The following is a 14,723-nucleotide window of genomic DNA, read 5'->3' as shown; positions in this document are numbered from 1 at the left end:
CGACGTCCACTACAACGTCGGGTACATGAAGTGCCACTACTGCGCAGGCGCGCACAACGATCGGGATGGCATTGGCCCACACAAGATGCTCGACTGCCCCGCGCGTCGCGCAGACAGGGCTGCGGGTGTGTTTCGCCGCAACGTGTGGACGTACCCAAGCCGCAAGGCTCGCAAGGAAGTGCACGAGCCTACACCCAAGATGAAGGGAAATGGAAAGGGTAAGGCCAAGGCCAAGGAGCGTCGTGAAATCCCATTGGCTGAGTGCCTGGCCAAAGTCGTGGCGGTAGACGCGTGCGACGCGCAGCAAGATTCGCTGCCCGCGACCCCGGATGGGTACACAAGCCCGCCCCCAAGCAACTTTCAGCAGCCTGACACGCCGGGAAAGAGCGCTTCGCCGATGAGCGACGAAGACGAGCCAATGGAGAGCGTCGTCAACGCCGTGAAAGCTGACGCTTCGGGTACGGCTCCAGCCGCCGCTAAGCAATCGGACGACGACGTGGACATGGAAGGACAGCCAAGCGAGGGCAGTAATCTAGAGATTGCCGAGGCGACGAAGAGCTTCGCCGGCATGCTGACTGACCTCGAGAAAAAGGTGCGAATTTTGTATCCATTTCTGTTAGACGATGATTCGTATCTAACCACAAATTCTTGGGTACTTGACTCAGGGTGCGGGCACGGACTAACCAGCGAGGCAGCGCGGTTTATGCAGAAGGAGCCCAACAACCAGTACATGTTTACATTCGTACAGGGCTCTAAGCATTCAAATACACATCTTGGCACGATAAAATTGTATTTACATGGTCCACAAGGAATAAGACCTTTTCTGTTCGAAAATATTGCGTTAGTCCCGGACGCTACCTCGATCATTCTGAGCGAGTTCTGGCTCAGGCGCGGTGGGTACCAGATATATGGTTCCCTAACTGGCGAGTACAAATTTGTGTTCTTTGACAATGAATTAGTGTTTGTTGCAAAAGCAATTAACGGGGCATACTATATACAGATTAAAACACTGCAAGAGCGTCAACTGCTGTGCAACGCAGTGAAACAGGAGCCCTGTAAACCACTAGCTCGCCTAGGTACTGAGAGGTTAGAGCGCACACTGCAGGAGTGGCATGTTAAGCTGGGCCACCTTAATATGGGTGCATTAATTGCAATGTTAAGCACAAAAGTGGTGGCTGGAATGCCAAAATTTTCCGCACCAGGTCTAAGAAAGATCCCATTCTTTTGCACAACTTGTGCAGAGATGAAGAAGAGGAAAATGTCCTACCGGAATGCGAAGGGCTCGAGAGAAGAGAACCCAATCAGCACCATTCATATGGACACAAACGGCCCCATGAAGACCATAGGGGTGTATGGCAGCTGCGGGAAAATCAAATACTCAGGACTCCTGAGTATCATTGACGAGAACACGTCGTGGCGCTGGTCCTACGTCCTACGCAGTAAGAAAGAAGTCTTTGAGAAAGTAGAGAAGCTACTTTTGCAGCTTGAACGTGAGGGAAAGTTCACGATTCGTCGGATCCGGTCCGATGGAGGAACTGAGTTTGTGAATGCAGCCTTTAAAAGCTTCTGTAAAGGCAAAGGCATCGTATTCCAGACATCCAACGCCTACAGCCCCGAAGAAAACGGAGCTGCAGAGCGAGACCGCCAGAGCAAACTGGATAGAGTTCGTTGCGCGTTGAAGGACGCAGCTATGGAACACAGGTGGTGGCCAGAGGCGCTCATGTACATGACTTATGTGCAGAATCGCACACCCATGGCACGTTTGGGAAATAAGACACCGTATCAGATGGTGTATGGGGAGCCTCCCAACGTGAGCAAGCTACCTGTGTGGGGATGTGTGTGCTTTGCGCACGTTCCTGCCGCCCAAAGAAAGGACAAAAAGCTGTCTGCTCGCGCCGTAAAGTGCCGGTTTCTCGGAATATCTGAGGAAACGAAGGGTTATAGACTCTGGGACATGTATAACAACAAGCACATCTTATCGCGTGATGTGCTGTTTGATACGACCAATGTAGCCACCATGGTTCAGCGAGCTTTCGGTCAGGCCGAAGAGCCCCTCACAATTGAATCTGCCGCGCGCGAGCCACCCACAGCAGAGGGAAACCAAACACTAGCCACCGAGTCTACGGAGGCAGTGGGAGCTGAAGCACTTACCGACGGGTCCACGGCAGTAGTGGGAGCTGAATCACGAGCACAGGGCAGTGGGAGCTGAAGCAGCTACTGAAAACAGTAACCCAGCAGTGGGAGCTCAAAAGAAACGCCAACGTGTGGGACTCGTCGATACGCCACAGAGGCGTGAATCCCGCCCACGTAGAGAGGCGAAGAAGCCGAAGAGATACGCGGACTATTAGTGCTTCCAGGCGATGCTAGATAAGAACATTGCGCAGGACATACTAGAGCACAAAGCGCCGACACCACGGTCGCTCAAAGCAGCCTTAAGTGGACCTCATAGAGAGCAATGGAAACAAGCTCTGGAACTTGAGTACGACTCCTTGATCGAGAATGGGACGTGGAGACTCGTAAAACTGCCACCCGGACGTAAGGCTTTGCCCTGTCACTGGGTACTAGTAGTAAAGTATAACGCCGACGGGACTGTCGAGCGGTTCAAAGCACGCCTCGTAGAACAGGGCAACCACCAGGAGTTTGGGGTAGACTGGGATGAGGTATACGCACCCGTGGCACGATTTGAGTCGCTGCGCCTAGTGCTGGCGATAGGGACGATATTGGACTGTCATATCCACCAGATGGATGTCCATTCGGCGTTTTTGAACGGCACGATGGAAGGAGAGCAAAAGATCTACATGAGGCAACCTCACGGTTTTGCGAAGCGAGGCCAAGAGCACTTGGTCTGTGAACTTCTGAAGAGCATCTGATCACGAAGTACAAACTGGTCGATAGCTCGCCGGTGATGACACCGCAAGCACCTGGCCTCGTACTCGAGCCAGAGACGAACATGAGCGCAGAGCAGATTGCTGCGCAGCCTTACGACTACAGAGGCATTGTTGGATCACTCCAATATTTGGTCCGTGGCACACGACCGGACATCGCCAACGCGGTTAGAGAATTGAGCAAATTTCGGTCTTGTTACAACCGCACGCACTGGGAAGCGGCTAGGCGAGTACTCAAATACTTGAAAGGGACGTCAACGTACGGTCTGTTTCTCGATGGAAAAACGAGAGACGTGACTTACGAAGTGTACACTGACGCGAGCTTCGCGTGTCAACCTAAAGAACGTAAATCCGTAACAGGGTACGTAATCCAAATGGCCGGAGCCAGTGTGTTATGGTGTAGTAGCAAGCAGGGAGGCGTGTCGCTCTCTACTGCTGAAGCTAAATTCATCGCACTAAGTGAGGGAGCTAAAGAAAGTGAGTGGTTGTGGCACTTGCTGGGAGAAATGGGGTTTCCTCAAAAGGTACCAGTGCAGGTATGGTGTGACAGCAACGCTGCCATCAGCATTGTGAAAAATCCTGGAAATCACAAAGCAAACAAACACATCGAGATCCGCTACCTGTTTACGAGGGACCTGGTTGAACTTGGCCGCCTCAAGTTAGCTTACTGCTCTACAACAGAGATGACTGCGGATATTCTCACTAAAGCTCTCCCCACAAAACAATTCCTGAAACTAAGAAAGAAACTAGGAGTGCGAGATCTGAAACTTTACCCTAGTACTTAGTGGGAGTGTTGAATGAAGAGGCGCGCCGAGCGCGCCCCGCTCGCAGAGTGGCAGCAGGCTTCGTCTGTCTGCCAGTCGAGTTATTTTGCAACTGAAAGCAAACCCTCTCAAACATGTTATTATTGTTTTAGCAAGTACGAGAGAAGTTCAGATCGCCAGCTGTGGTCTGGATAGTGCAGGCAGAGAGCTGCCTGCCAACCATACATAGTGCGATGACGACACGAGGCCGAGGAGTGAGGAGTCGAGGACGCAGTCCGAAGACGAGCTCACTCCCTCTTTTGCCTCCAGGTACCGAGCACGGATCTCGAGTAGTAGGCATAGGAATAGAGGATAACCAAAAGAGTAATACATTGTAGTGAGCTACCTACTCTGTGTAAATTGTTCATTTCAACAAGAGCCCTAAGTAGAGCACCAAACGTGATCTTCAGAGTCTTCCAGACGTAGCGCCACTTGCTCGAGTTCTTCGTCAGCGCCTCTGCAGCCTGCTCGGTGACCTTCACAACCTGCGCCTCGGTCGTTCCCTTGAGCTGACCAGCCTTCTCGGCCTGGGTGAAAGCAGTTATCCACTCCTTCTTGGATGTGTCCAGAGATTTGAGCTTGCCTCCCGCCTGGAGTTTGGTAATGACATCGTCCCAGTTCTTTCTCGCGAGAGCGGACGCCTTACACTCCACGACAAAAAGATATGGACACCACCAAAAGTGGCTGTAACTTCGTCATTTTTTATCGTTTTAAGGTGCGGTTTGGACTAGAGTTGCAGAACACGCTGATAAAGATCTGCACGTTGCTAACACGCGCGCTTTTGCGCTTCTTCAGGTAGCTCACATACAAATCACTGGTTCTGCCCAGGTGACAAAACTTATGGACAGCTAATCCCCATACAAAATCCTATATTAACCAAAACCCCTTACAAATGATACGACTTGGACTTTGTATGGGGCGACAAAGGAACCAGCCTCACGGCGATACTCGCGACGTTAGACAAAGATCTGATGGCATTATCGTGTACTAGAAGGTGTGTTTAGTAACCTGTAATAAATACATCGACCATCGCACAAAACTGAGCAAGTTGTAAGCGACTGGAATTTCGAGTGGTGGCTACCATGTATTATCTGATGATTTGCAAGGCACGTTCAGTTGCATCCTAGTTAGTGCCAATTTGTAGCTCTGTATGCTGCTATCTCTTGGGTATACGATTGTCTTCTCCATTCTAAACTGTTGGTCGATGATATATGGATGAGTATCGTGACGGTGCCGACATACAAGAACTTGACTTGGCCACTGTATGGCGGCCATGGCCCAATCAGATGTCCAATACGTTTTTTCAGCGAATAAGCATCCCGTAGATCCCTATTTAGGCCAATCAACATGGTTAGGGGTAGGTATATTTGCTGCCGACACTATGCCGACGTATAATGTCGGCAACACGGCCGAAATATGTATTCATCCCATAGGAAATCTAAGCAATAAGGATATAATATACATATCTGTTCTGCTGCCGACAAGTTACTTAGCTTTTGTATTGCCTTTGACGAGCTGATTTGAGCCGTTTGCAATAGCGTTTCAACCATTATCACGAACTCAATCGAGTTTCCTGGGCACGCCTATCGACCTACCCATAACATGAACAAGCAGCACTCAGTGAGAGCTGCTCATTCAGGAGTGTCGCTCAGGCGGAGCTTGCTGCATACCGCACGAGCGGAGCACTAGGATCCAATGCAGAATATACAAGAAAACCATTAATTTATTCCATTAATTATCAATAACTTATTCCTACTCAAGAGTACTAGACGCTAGTGGTGGGGTGTGACTGCGGAGCATTCCACCTGCAGCGATACCCCACCAACAGCGCCAGTCCACACAGCAGCAGCAGCACCCCACCAGCGTCGTGTTGTTGGTGCCAACACCAGCACGCAAGCCGCAGCAAGCCACAGCAGCCACGCCCTCCTCCAGCTGCACGCTTCTCTATGCTCGTCGCCTCCCAGCAGGTCGCTGCGCCCTTGCGCTCGTTTCCCTCCGCTCGATGCCCTTACCGCCCTCGCCTTGGCGGCTACCCTCCCCATCGCCCCACCTCCGGTCCGCCGCCTCTTGCCGTTCGCTCTGGTTCTCCTCCTCCTCCTTCCCGCCGTCTATCCTCCACGGCGCGGCCGTCTTGTCCTGCGCCGCCATCCTGGTGTCCACCGCCCTGCTTCAGGTAACCGTCATCGTCGTGCTGCACGCCATCTTCCTAGCCTCCACTCGCCCGCCGTCGTGCAGCCTACCGCCGTCCTCCCAGACACTACCCACATCTTGGCAGGCGGAACTATGCAGCCCCCCTCTTTTCGCCGACGTCCTTCGGCTCGCCGCCCTCCTTGATGACCCACCCGCCGTCCTTGCGGCCTGGCCTGCATCTTGGAATTGACATTTGAGTCAAATGATTTGACCAATAGATTAACCGCTCAACTAAATGCTTATTTCTACCAATCACGACGCTGTCGGCCACTGTCGGCCGCTGTCGGCACCATCATGGTATGGATGAATATAGTAGTTTTTCCGACAGATAGCTTAGTAGGCTTGTACAGAACAGGAAATATATGACGGCCTGACCAATCACACAGTCGCTATTCACTATTTTCATCCAATCAAATCACACAGGGATAGGGTTTTAGTTCCGACAGCTTCTGACAAATATTTGTCGGAAGCGAGACGCAAATATGTATATGCACATAGTGAAATACAGTCAAGTACGTACTTTTCAAATATGCTCATGATTACAACAACTAGGCAGAAACCTATTTTAGGCCCGGAGCTCTAGTCAGTGGAGACACTGGTGGTCCTCCGCACATACACACATAGGCACTTTGAAACGGCAGAAGCGCCAGACAAAGATCAGCATGAGTCTCTCTGCACTCATCCCTGCGAACACGCAATAAGCGCGCACCACAGGGATTGGTGCTTTTGAGCGCATGCTAGAAGCAGAGAATGTGTCTATGAATGTCATTCAAGCCTGTGTGCGTGGTGACAGTTCTGGCAAGAGCCTTGCTGCCATTATGGACCGCTTTGGCTACTACCTCGACACGTATGAAGGTAAGAAAGGTAAGTTGGCGTCTAACACAGCCATTTCATACTTTAGAAACGTTAAGCTTTGGATTTTCGATGAGCATCCTCATCTTCAGGTTCCTACAGAGTTAAACCTGCTAAAGCAAGGCAAGACATTGGAAAAACATTGCTTGAAACGGGCCAATGGGGGATTTACTAACAAAGCTCCGCCTTGCACGAAGGCGGATTTAAGGTCACTAATTCGCTATGTCTACAGCACGGCGTCTGTCGCCACCGACTACGAAGATGCGGCGCTCGCGTGCCTCATGTGGCACTGTTTTGGGCGCTCCTCGGATCTCGGCTATATCAGCAAGCAGCACATCACAGTGTCAGTGGACAACGTTTTCTACGTACGCATGCTTCGTGTGAAAACTGCCGAAGAGCAAAGCCTCACCCTCGTACCTGACCGCGACGACTTCCTCACCTGCCCCCTGTACACGCTGGCCGTTGCTCTGGTGATGCAGGAGGCGCCCTGTGTGTCGCTGCTGAGTCAGCTTCCCGCTCTCGCCACTACCGCTGGAACCTCGCTCGACGCAGGTGCGCCTCTGCTCGAGGTGTTGCGGGTCAGCGTCGCGGATAGCAGCGACACCGCGGCGGCCTTGGAAGCGTCCCTGTCGCCGCCCAGCACCGCTTCCCTGCTCCCCACACCAAGTCCGCCCAACTCCAACCCGTCGCAAGCCACCACCGCCTCCCTGCCAGCTCAGCTCACAGCTTCAAATCCCGCGAGGAGCAGCCTCGGCCGCGGTGAGGACGGAGTCCAAGAGTATGTCAACCGCTTTTTGAAGCGGGTGGCTGAACCCGCCGGTGCCACCAGCAACCTGACCTCGCACTCCTTTCGCCGAGGAGGTGCCCAGCACGCCAACGGAGACGAGCGGCTAGCAGCGCAGTGGATCTTTGACCGCGGGTCATGGGATATGACCCGCACGAACAAAGGCTTTGCCTATGTCTTCAACACCCCCCGCGAAGACCGAAAAGTCGCCCGAGTGCTGAGCGGCTGGAGCGCCGACGAAGCCCCAGTCATTGCGGACGTTGCAGCGCTGGACCATGGGACGCAGGAACGCCTGGCGCGCTTGGAGGAGCTGCTGTTCGGTTCCTGCATTGGACTGGCAGACGCAAAGCTAAACGTAAGTCGCAAGGTTATCGGAGTGCTGACGGCGTACCTGATCAAGTATTTCCCGCAAGTGAAGGCGCTGGCGTCCGACACGCTGTTCGTTGCGCGTATCGAGGAATGCTTGGGAGCGGCTGATATCCCGGTCGCCGACATGCTGTCTTGGTCCATGGCAGTCAATTCGTCTGCTGCTTCGAGTCCTGAACAAGCACACGAAAAGTCAGAAGCAAAGAGCAACTGCTGTCATGCTGGGTGTCACCATTTGGCTGTCATTAGCGAGCTTATCGAGAGCAATCGGCTCATGTCTGCGCGCCTCCTCGCACTGGAGACGATCATCCTAAAGCAAGCGCCGCCTGTGAAGCGTATTGAAGAAGCATCAGAAGAGCAAGAGTCGTCAGAGCAAGCGCCACCCGCAAAGCGAAAAAAGAAAGCTGCTACGAACCTGTCCTCGCTGTGGTTCGAGTGGTACACGAGGCTGCCCCGTGTCTGGGACTCGAGCGACCGCCTGAAGAAGTCCGACTACCGCCTGGGCGTTGCGTACATGAAGCTCTTTCTTGACGGCGGATTCGTGCTGCGCGAGGATGCTGTCGGCTTCAAAGATCTTGTCTTCGAAGTAGGAAAACGCGCGGAAGCAGCGGTCCTTAGGTTCTTGAGCGAGCAGGGATCCCGATCAAAAGGAGCTGGCAGCGTGCTGCGCGAGATACGCAAGCTTCATCGGTCTGGTGCCCTCGACAGTCGCATCGTGGCGTATCAAAGCCACCTCGCCCTGGAAAGGATCGTCGACCCAGCGCCGGCTGCAACCCAAAACATACTACAAGTCGTCGGACACGTGTAAGACACAAAGTTCGGGGCAAATACATATATTCATGAACCAATACAAGACAGTTAGCTTACGAACGCGCAGATCAAGGCCATGACCATCCTGCCAACCATCGCCCAGAGACCGTCGGGCGCTCAGCGCATCGCTCTCCATCCGCTCGTCGCCGCTTGCCCGGACCCAAACACTGCACACCTTGGAAGGCTCCCATCAATCGTGATTGGCGACGGCGGGCTTCGATCCCGCTCCTCAGGGCAAGCCCTGCGCTCATCCATTGAGCTTCGTCGTCGAGGGTGGAGCCTCCGGCTTGGCTTGCGGTCTGGGGGGTTCGGCTTAAAAAGTCTAGACTGAAGCCGCGGGGCCTCTGTCGGCGTTGCCTCCGAGAGCTTGACTGCGTGGCGCTTTTCTATTGGCTTAAATAAAACCTCATTGAGGTTTTTAAACGAGTAGCTCTGGAAGAGAGGGACACTCTTGTGAAGTGTAAATATCACTGTTTAAAGACAATCAACCCAAATAGTGGACCCACCACAGGATCCTGGCTCTCATTAATGAACTTGCCACCTCGAGAGCACATTGCTCCGAGTCGATTTTGCGCCTAGATGCACATTGCCGTTTTTCTCGGCCCACAGGCCTCTAGAGGCGATTTCCTCGCGGCTGTGAGCACCGCATGAAAGCTGACAAGAATCGGTCAAACGGCCCCCTAGTCCTAATTTACCGTACATAATATCTAATTTCCGATTTTTCACTATTTCCATTTGCACTGGCTTTGACCAATTGCCTACTTGTCGGAATATGTAGGGAAGTCGGAACCGTCATGATATGGCTCAGTACTAAGGTAGAGTGGTGAAATCATGGGTTCCTTTGTCGCCCCATACAAAGTCCAAGTCGTATCATTTGTAAGGGGTTTTGGTTAATATATGATTTTGTATGGGGATTAGCTGTCCATAAGTTTATCACCTAGACAGAACCAGTGATTTGTATGTGAGCTACCTGAAGAAGCGCAAAAGCGCGCTTGTTAGCAACGTGCAGATCTGTATCAGCGTGTTCTGCAACTCTAGTCCAAACCGCACCTTAAAACGATAAAAAATGACGAAGTTACAGCTACTTTTGGTGGTGTCCATATCTTTTTGTCGTGGTGTGTAGCAGCTGCAGCCTTTGCCTTGGCCCTGGCCTTGCCTGCGTTCTTAAAGGCGTTGACACTGTTCAGCTTCGGGAGGGTCTTCTGCCACATCGCTTCCGCAAGCGGCAGGATTTGGACGGCTTCCTCGGCGCTGGCGACAGCGAAGCAGGCCACGGCAAACGTAGCGGCCACGAGCGCCAGGAAGAAGCAAAAGCGCATGATGTCGAGGGTTTGTGCTGGTTGAGAACGCTTGTCGATGCTTGGGCGCTGATTCGAAAGTGGACGGACTCGCTTTTGCGAATCCAGTCGGCAGACACATCCTGAGGTGTTGCATGTAGGTTCCCTGGTCCTCCGCCTGTGCGATCTTGGGCTCTGCTGAGCGGTTTGCCGCCACTGACACCATACAAAAAGGAAGTGTAGGTTAAGTTCCGGTTTAAACAAAGCGTGCAGATTGCTCAGAAGGAGTTGACGGCTGTTCGAATGGGAAAGCACAACTGTAAACAGGAAAGAGAGAGTAGTGGTACCGTGCGCAGTACTACTGGTAGAAGTAATATACAGCAAATCTATTACGTTGCAAATTCAGCATCACGTATCTCTTACCTACAGTACCGGTATGTAGTTTCAATCAACTGTGAAGTAAACATGACTTTGTCTAGATACTGTAGCGTTTTTTATTTTTAGGCCACGTACCGAGAATGATGTGCATGCACCTTATCCATATATGGATACCCGTGTGATACCCAACTTTTCTGACCTGTACTACACGTAATAGGGGGTTTCAAAGTAGCGATTTTTTGGACAGATCTTTTGCAAAGGATTTGAAAAAGATCAGACGCCAAAGACGCCGGGTTGGCGGACAGTGCCTTGGTCAGCTGCTAGCTGCTGCTCGGTTCACGAGCGGAGGCTTCAAGCTGTTGCTCCGGTTGCGAGCGTTGGCCTCCAGCTTGGAGGACCAAGAGCAAATCCTTAGGTCATAGCAAAACCGAACAACAACGTCGCGATACGACGCTGCGATGGTCAAAAGATCAGACCCATCCTTTGCATAAGATCTGTCCAAAAAATCGCTACTTTGAAACCCCCTAATGGAGGTAAAAAAGGATATTCAGGATGCGGACCTCAGTTGTATGTAGTTTATTACATATATTCGCGTAAGATGTGACGATTGTTTTAGCAAAATTGTTGCGGAACTGTGGTCTACCTATTGAGGGTTGCTGGTCTTGGGTACTGTGTACCAGTTGTACCCATTAACCGGTTAACCCGAACCGGTCCAATCCGAACCCACGTTGATTATGGTGATTACGGTAAGTTGTTTACGCCACCGATGATTAGACGAGTAGGATGATTGGATGAACACCGGTGAGTGATGGTTGATTAGATGCACTAGGTGATAGGACGCAGGGTCGCGTGTCTATAACAGTAGGGTGTAAGCTCCAACAATTCAATCACTTTCGAATCTTCATTCTACCCCTCAAGTGCCTTCGCTCCGGTCCCGCCGTCTGCGACGTCCCTCCCTCCGCTTCGTCCGAGCTTCGTGTCCAAGATCCATACCTTCCATCAGGTTATGAGCCCAAGCACCATGTCCTCTGCCCAAGATGCCTCGACCAAGGTCTCCATTGACAAGTTCAACGGGGACAACTACTCGACGTGGAACCGCTACATGCGTGGCGTGTTCCTGACCAAGTCGACGTGGCATGTCGTGAACCGCGAGACGACGCCGAGCTTCACGGACTCGCGGGCCAAGGACGACTACGTCAAGTCGAGCAACATCGCGTTCGGACTGATGTTGCTCCACATGGACGCGGACTACCACCATGTGGTCGACGACTGCGAGGAAGCGTGGGTTGCGTGGACGCGCCTGAAGACGCTGTACGGTGGTTCGCAGAAGGCTGGACGCATCTACCTGAAGCGCCAACGCTTCAGCATGGAGATGTCGGAAGGCGGCAACGTCTTGCATCATTGCAACGAGGTCCTCAACATCAGCGCCAAGCTCAGCAGCATCGGCGCCAAGATGGAGGATGAGGACGTGGCGATCTGCCTGTTGCGCAGCCTCCCCAAGAGCTACGAGAACGTCGTGCTGAACTTGGAGATGAGCAGCGCTGAACTACGATCGCAAGACGTCGTGAAGGTGCTGACGAATGAGCACATCAAGAGACAAGGCGAGAAGACGGCGACGGTGAAGACGGAGAATGCGGCCAAGGCGTTCAACACCGACCGAGAGTCTCGCCAGTGTACGTACTGCGGGAAATTGGGGCACACGATTGACAAGTGCTGGACCAAGCAGAAGGACGAGAATCGGGGCCCAAGACGCGGCGGCAATGGCAATGGCCGTGGACGCGGGGCCAACAATGCCCAGTGGAGGAACGACGACGCCAGCTACAACTACGACTACGGCTATGATCGAGTGGCGTTCGCGGTCTCACTGGAGTGTGGCATTTCGACGGGCAAGAATGTGTCCGGGTTGTGGGCGGTCGACAGCGGCGCAACGCACCACATCTGCAACGACAAGGCCAAGTTCGCTCATTTGATTGAGCGGAATGAAGGCGAACTTTCGGTGGCCGACGGCAACAAGGCGGCCATCATGGGTGTGGGGACCATCGTGGAACGAGTGGTTCTGCCCAACGGCGACGAGCGCGACATCGAGATCAAGAACGCGCTGTACGTCCCAAGCATGAGCAAGAATCTGCTTTCGGTGCCACAGATCAACAAGAGTGGTCTGTTCCAAGTCGTGTTCGGCAGCACCAAGATGCAGATTGCGCACAAGGGCTCCAAGCAAGTGGTGGCGACGGCAAACCTCGTGGATGGACTCTACTGGCTCCAGACGCCTCAGCGATCGGCGAATGCGGCGACCAGTGGGAAGACGGTCGACTTACACGCGCGTATGGGTCACGCTCCGGTGGAGGTGCTTCGCAAGATGGTCGACAACAACATGATCAAGGACGCGAAGGCACCTTCCCTACAGTGGACCAAGCGTGTGTCGCGGCTGCCAGCAAGGGAAAATGGTCCAGAAGCCGTTCCCAAGCAACCGTGACAAGCGTCACTACGACACGTTCGAGCTGCTCCACTTCGACGTGTGCGGCCCCATGGAAGAAGAGTCACTGGGTGGCAGCAAGTATCTGCTGCTGATCGTGGACGAAGCCAGCGGATGCATGAAGGGGTTCTGCCTGCGTGCCAAGTCGGAGAGCGAGGACTGCATCAAGATGTACGTCACGAAGGTGCAGACGCAGTTCGGCAAGAAGGTCAAGTTTGTGCGGCACGACGGAGCCCGTGAATTCGCGACCAACTCGCTCAAGGCCTTCTACGAAGTCGAAGGCATCGAGCAGCAAACCACGGTTCCGTACGCGCACCAGACCAACGGCACGGCAGAACGCGCCATCCGGACCATCGTCACGATTGGCCGCAGCATGCTGCATCACGCCAAGCTGGACAAGAGCTTCTGGGCTGAGGCGGCCATGACAGCCATCTACGTGAAGAATCGTCTGCCATCACCCAAGATCGAACACAAGACTCCGTTCGAGATCGTTTACAAGTCCAAGCCGAGTGTGAAGCACATGCGTGTGTTCGGATGCCAGACGTACATCCTGACGCCGAAGGAAAGACGGCGCAAGTGGGACCCCAAGGCTCGCGCCGGGCTGTTCCTCGGCTACGAAGAAGTGTCCAAGGCGTATCGAGTTTATGACATCGAGGCGGGGCAGGTGGTTATCAGTCGCGATGTCAACTTCGATGAGTCGACCTTTGGACTTTCGACGCATACTTCGGATGAAGACGTCGATGATGCTGTGCTGGACTTGGACGCGCTGGACCTGGACGACAACGATGGACCGCGCCAAACGAGCTTCAAGCAGGCGGGGAAGCGCAAGTACCGACCGAGTGGCGACGACAACACTGCCAGAAGATCGCGCCCCGTTCGCCACCGAGCTGGCTTAGAAGAAGCAAGTGCGCCGGACGTATCCTCCTCGCGCCGAGCCGACCCCGACGAAGAAGAAAAGTCTGGGGACCAAGATGAAGACGACGACTCGACGCCTCCAGTGTTTTGGCGTGCCAGTGCCAACGCTGTGGAAGCAGCAGCCGATCTATCGGAGCCGACGACGTTCCAAGAGGCTGTGAACGGTCCTGATCAAGTGCACTGGCGCAAAGCGATCCGCGCGGAGCTCAAGTCGATGCGACTGCGTGGTGTGTTTCGAGCTGCCAAGTTGCCTAACGGACAACGCGCCATCGATACCAAGTGGGTGTTCAAGATCAAGCGCAAAGCGGACGGCTCGATCGAGAAGTACAAGGCGCGCATCGTGGCCAAGGGCTTCAAGCAGAAGTACGGCATTGACTACACCGAGACCTTCTCGCCCGTGGTCAAGTATGTGACGCTGCGCATGGTGATCGCGATTGCTAAGTATTTTGGCTGGCCCCTCGACCAACTCGACGTGGCGACAGCATTCCTGTACGGGATAATGAAGGAGGTGGTCTTCTGCGTGGTTCCGGAAGGCGTCGAACTGGATGGTGACTTCGACTGCCTGGAACTGGTGAAGGCCATCTACGGTCTCAAGCAAGCTTCGCGAGTGTGAAACGAGACCTTCGACGAGTTCGTGTGCTCCATCGGCTTCCAAGTGTCGGCCTTCGATCCGTGCCTCTACATCAAGGTGGTGGACGGTCACTGCGTGCTTGTACTGGTGTACGTGGATGACGTACTGATTACCGGGAGTTCGCCCGAGCTGATCGCACGCACGAAGACCGACCTGAAGACGCGCTTCGAGATGACCGACAGCGGCAAGTGCGCGTTTGTTCTTGGGATCGAGTTGGTGGACGGCCCGGACGGCAGCGTGACCATGTGCCAGCGGCGATACGTGGACGACATCCTGAAGCGCTTCCTCATGGACGAGTGCAAGGCCGTGGTAAGTCCAGTGGACATGAGCACTCGACTGGTTCCAAGCGACGCGGCGAC

General features: G+C 53.6%; 4 protein-coding genes across 4 annotated transcripts; 1 reads left to right on the top strand and 3 right to left on the bottom strand.

Moving 5' to 3' along the window:
* Positions 1-4,059: 4,059 nt before the first annotated feature.
* Positions 4,060-4,311, bottom strand: PHYSODRAFT_453235 (hypothetical protein; the record flags this gene model as incomplete). Its single annotated transcript, XM_009534830.1, has 1 exon — positions 4,060-4,311. A coding segment is annotated over one exon (252 nt), but the record flags the coding sequence as incomplete, so codon positions are not given.
* A 1,096-nt stretch (positions 4,312-5,407) lies between these two features.
* On the bottom strand, positions 5,408-6,057 carry PHYSODRAFT_287030 (hypothetical protein). Its single transcript, XM_009534829.1, has 2 exons — positions 5,701-6,057; positions 5,408-5,632 (listed from the first exon to the last, which is right to left on the bottom strand). The coding sequence occupies exons 1-2, from the start codon at positions 5,834-5,836 to the stop codon at positions 5,454-5,456; spliced, it is 315 nt and encodes a 104-aa protein (XP_009533124.1). The 5' UTR covers positions 5,837-6,057; the 3' UTR covers positions 5,408-5,453.
* Positions 6,058-6,579: 522 nt separating this feature from the next.
* On the top strand, positions 6,580-7,014 carry PHYSODRAFT_396893 (hypothetical protein; the record flags this gene model as incomplete). The annotated part of the gene is made up of 1 exon (XM_009534828.1): positions 6,580-7,014. A coding segment is annotated over one exon (435 nt), but the record flags the coding sequence as incomplete, so codon positions are not given.
* A 77-nt stretch (positions 7,015-7,091) lies between these two features.
* PHYSODRAFT_520770 (hypothetical protein) lies at positions 7,092-7,616 on the bottom strand (the record flags this gene model as incomplete). The annotated part of the gene is made up of 2 exons (XM_009534827.1): positions 7,092-7,230; positions 7,498-7,616. Coding segments are annotated over 2 exons (258 nt in total), but the record flags the coding sequence as incomplete, so codon positions are not given.
* Positions 7,617-14,723: the final 7,107 nt, after the last annotated feature.

This window comes from Phytophthora sojae (genome assembly GCF_000149755.1).
Source record: "Phytophthora sojae unplaced genomic scaffold PHYSOscaffold_8, whole genome shotgun sequence".
NCBI classification, from domain to species: Eukaryota; Oomycota; class Peronosporomycetes; order Peronosporales; family Peronosporaceae; genus Phytophthora; species Phytophthora sojae.
This window is presented reverse-complemented; position numbering and strand designations above follow the sequence as displayed.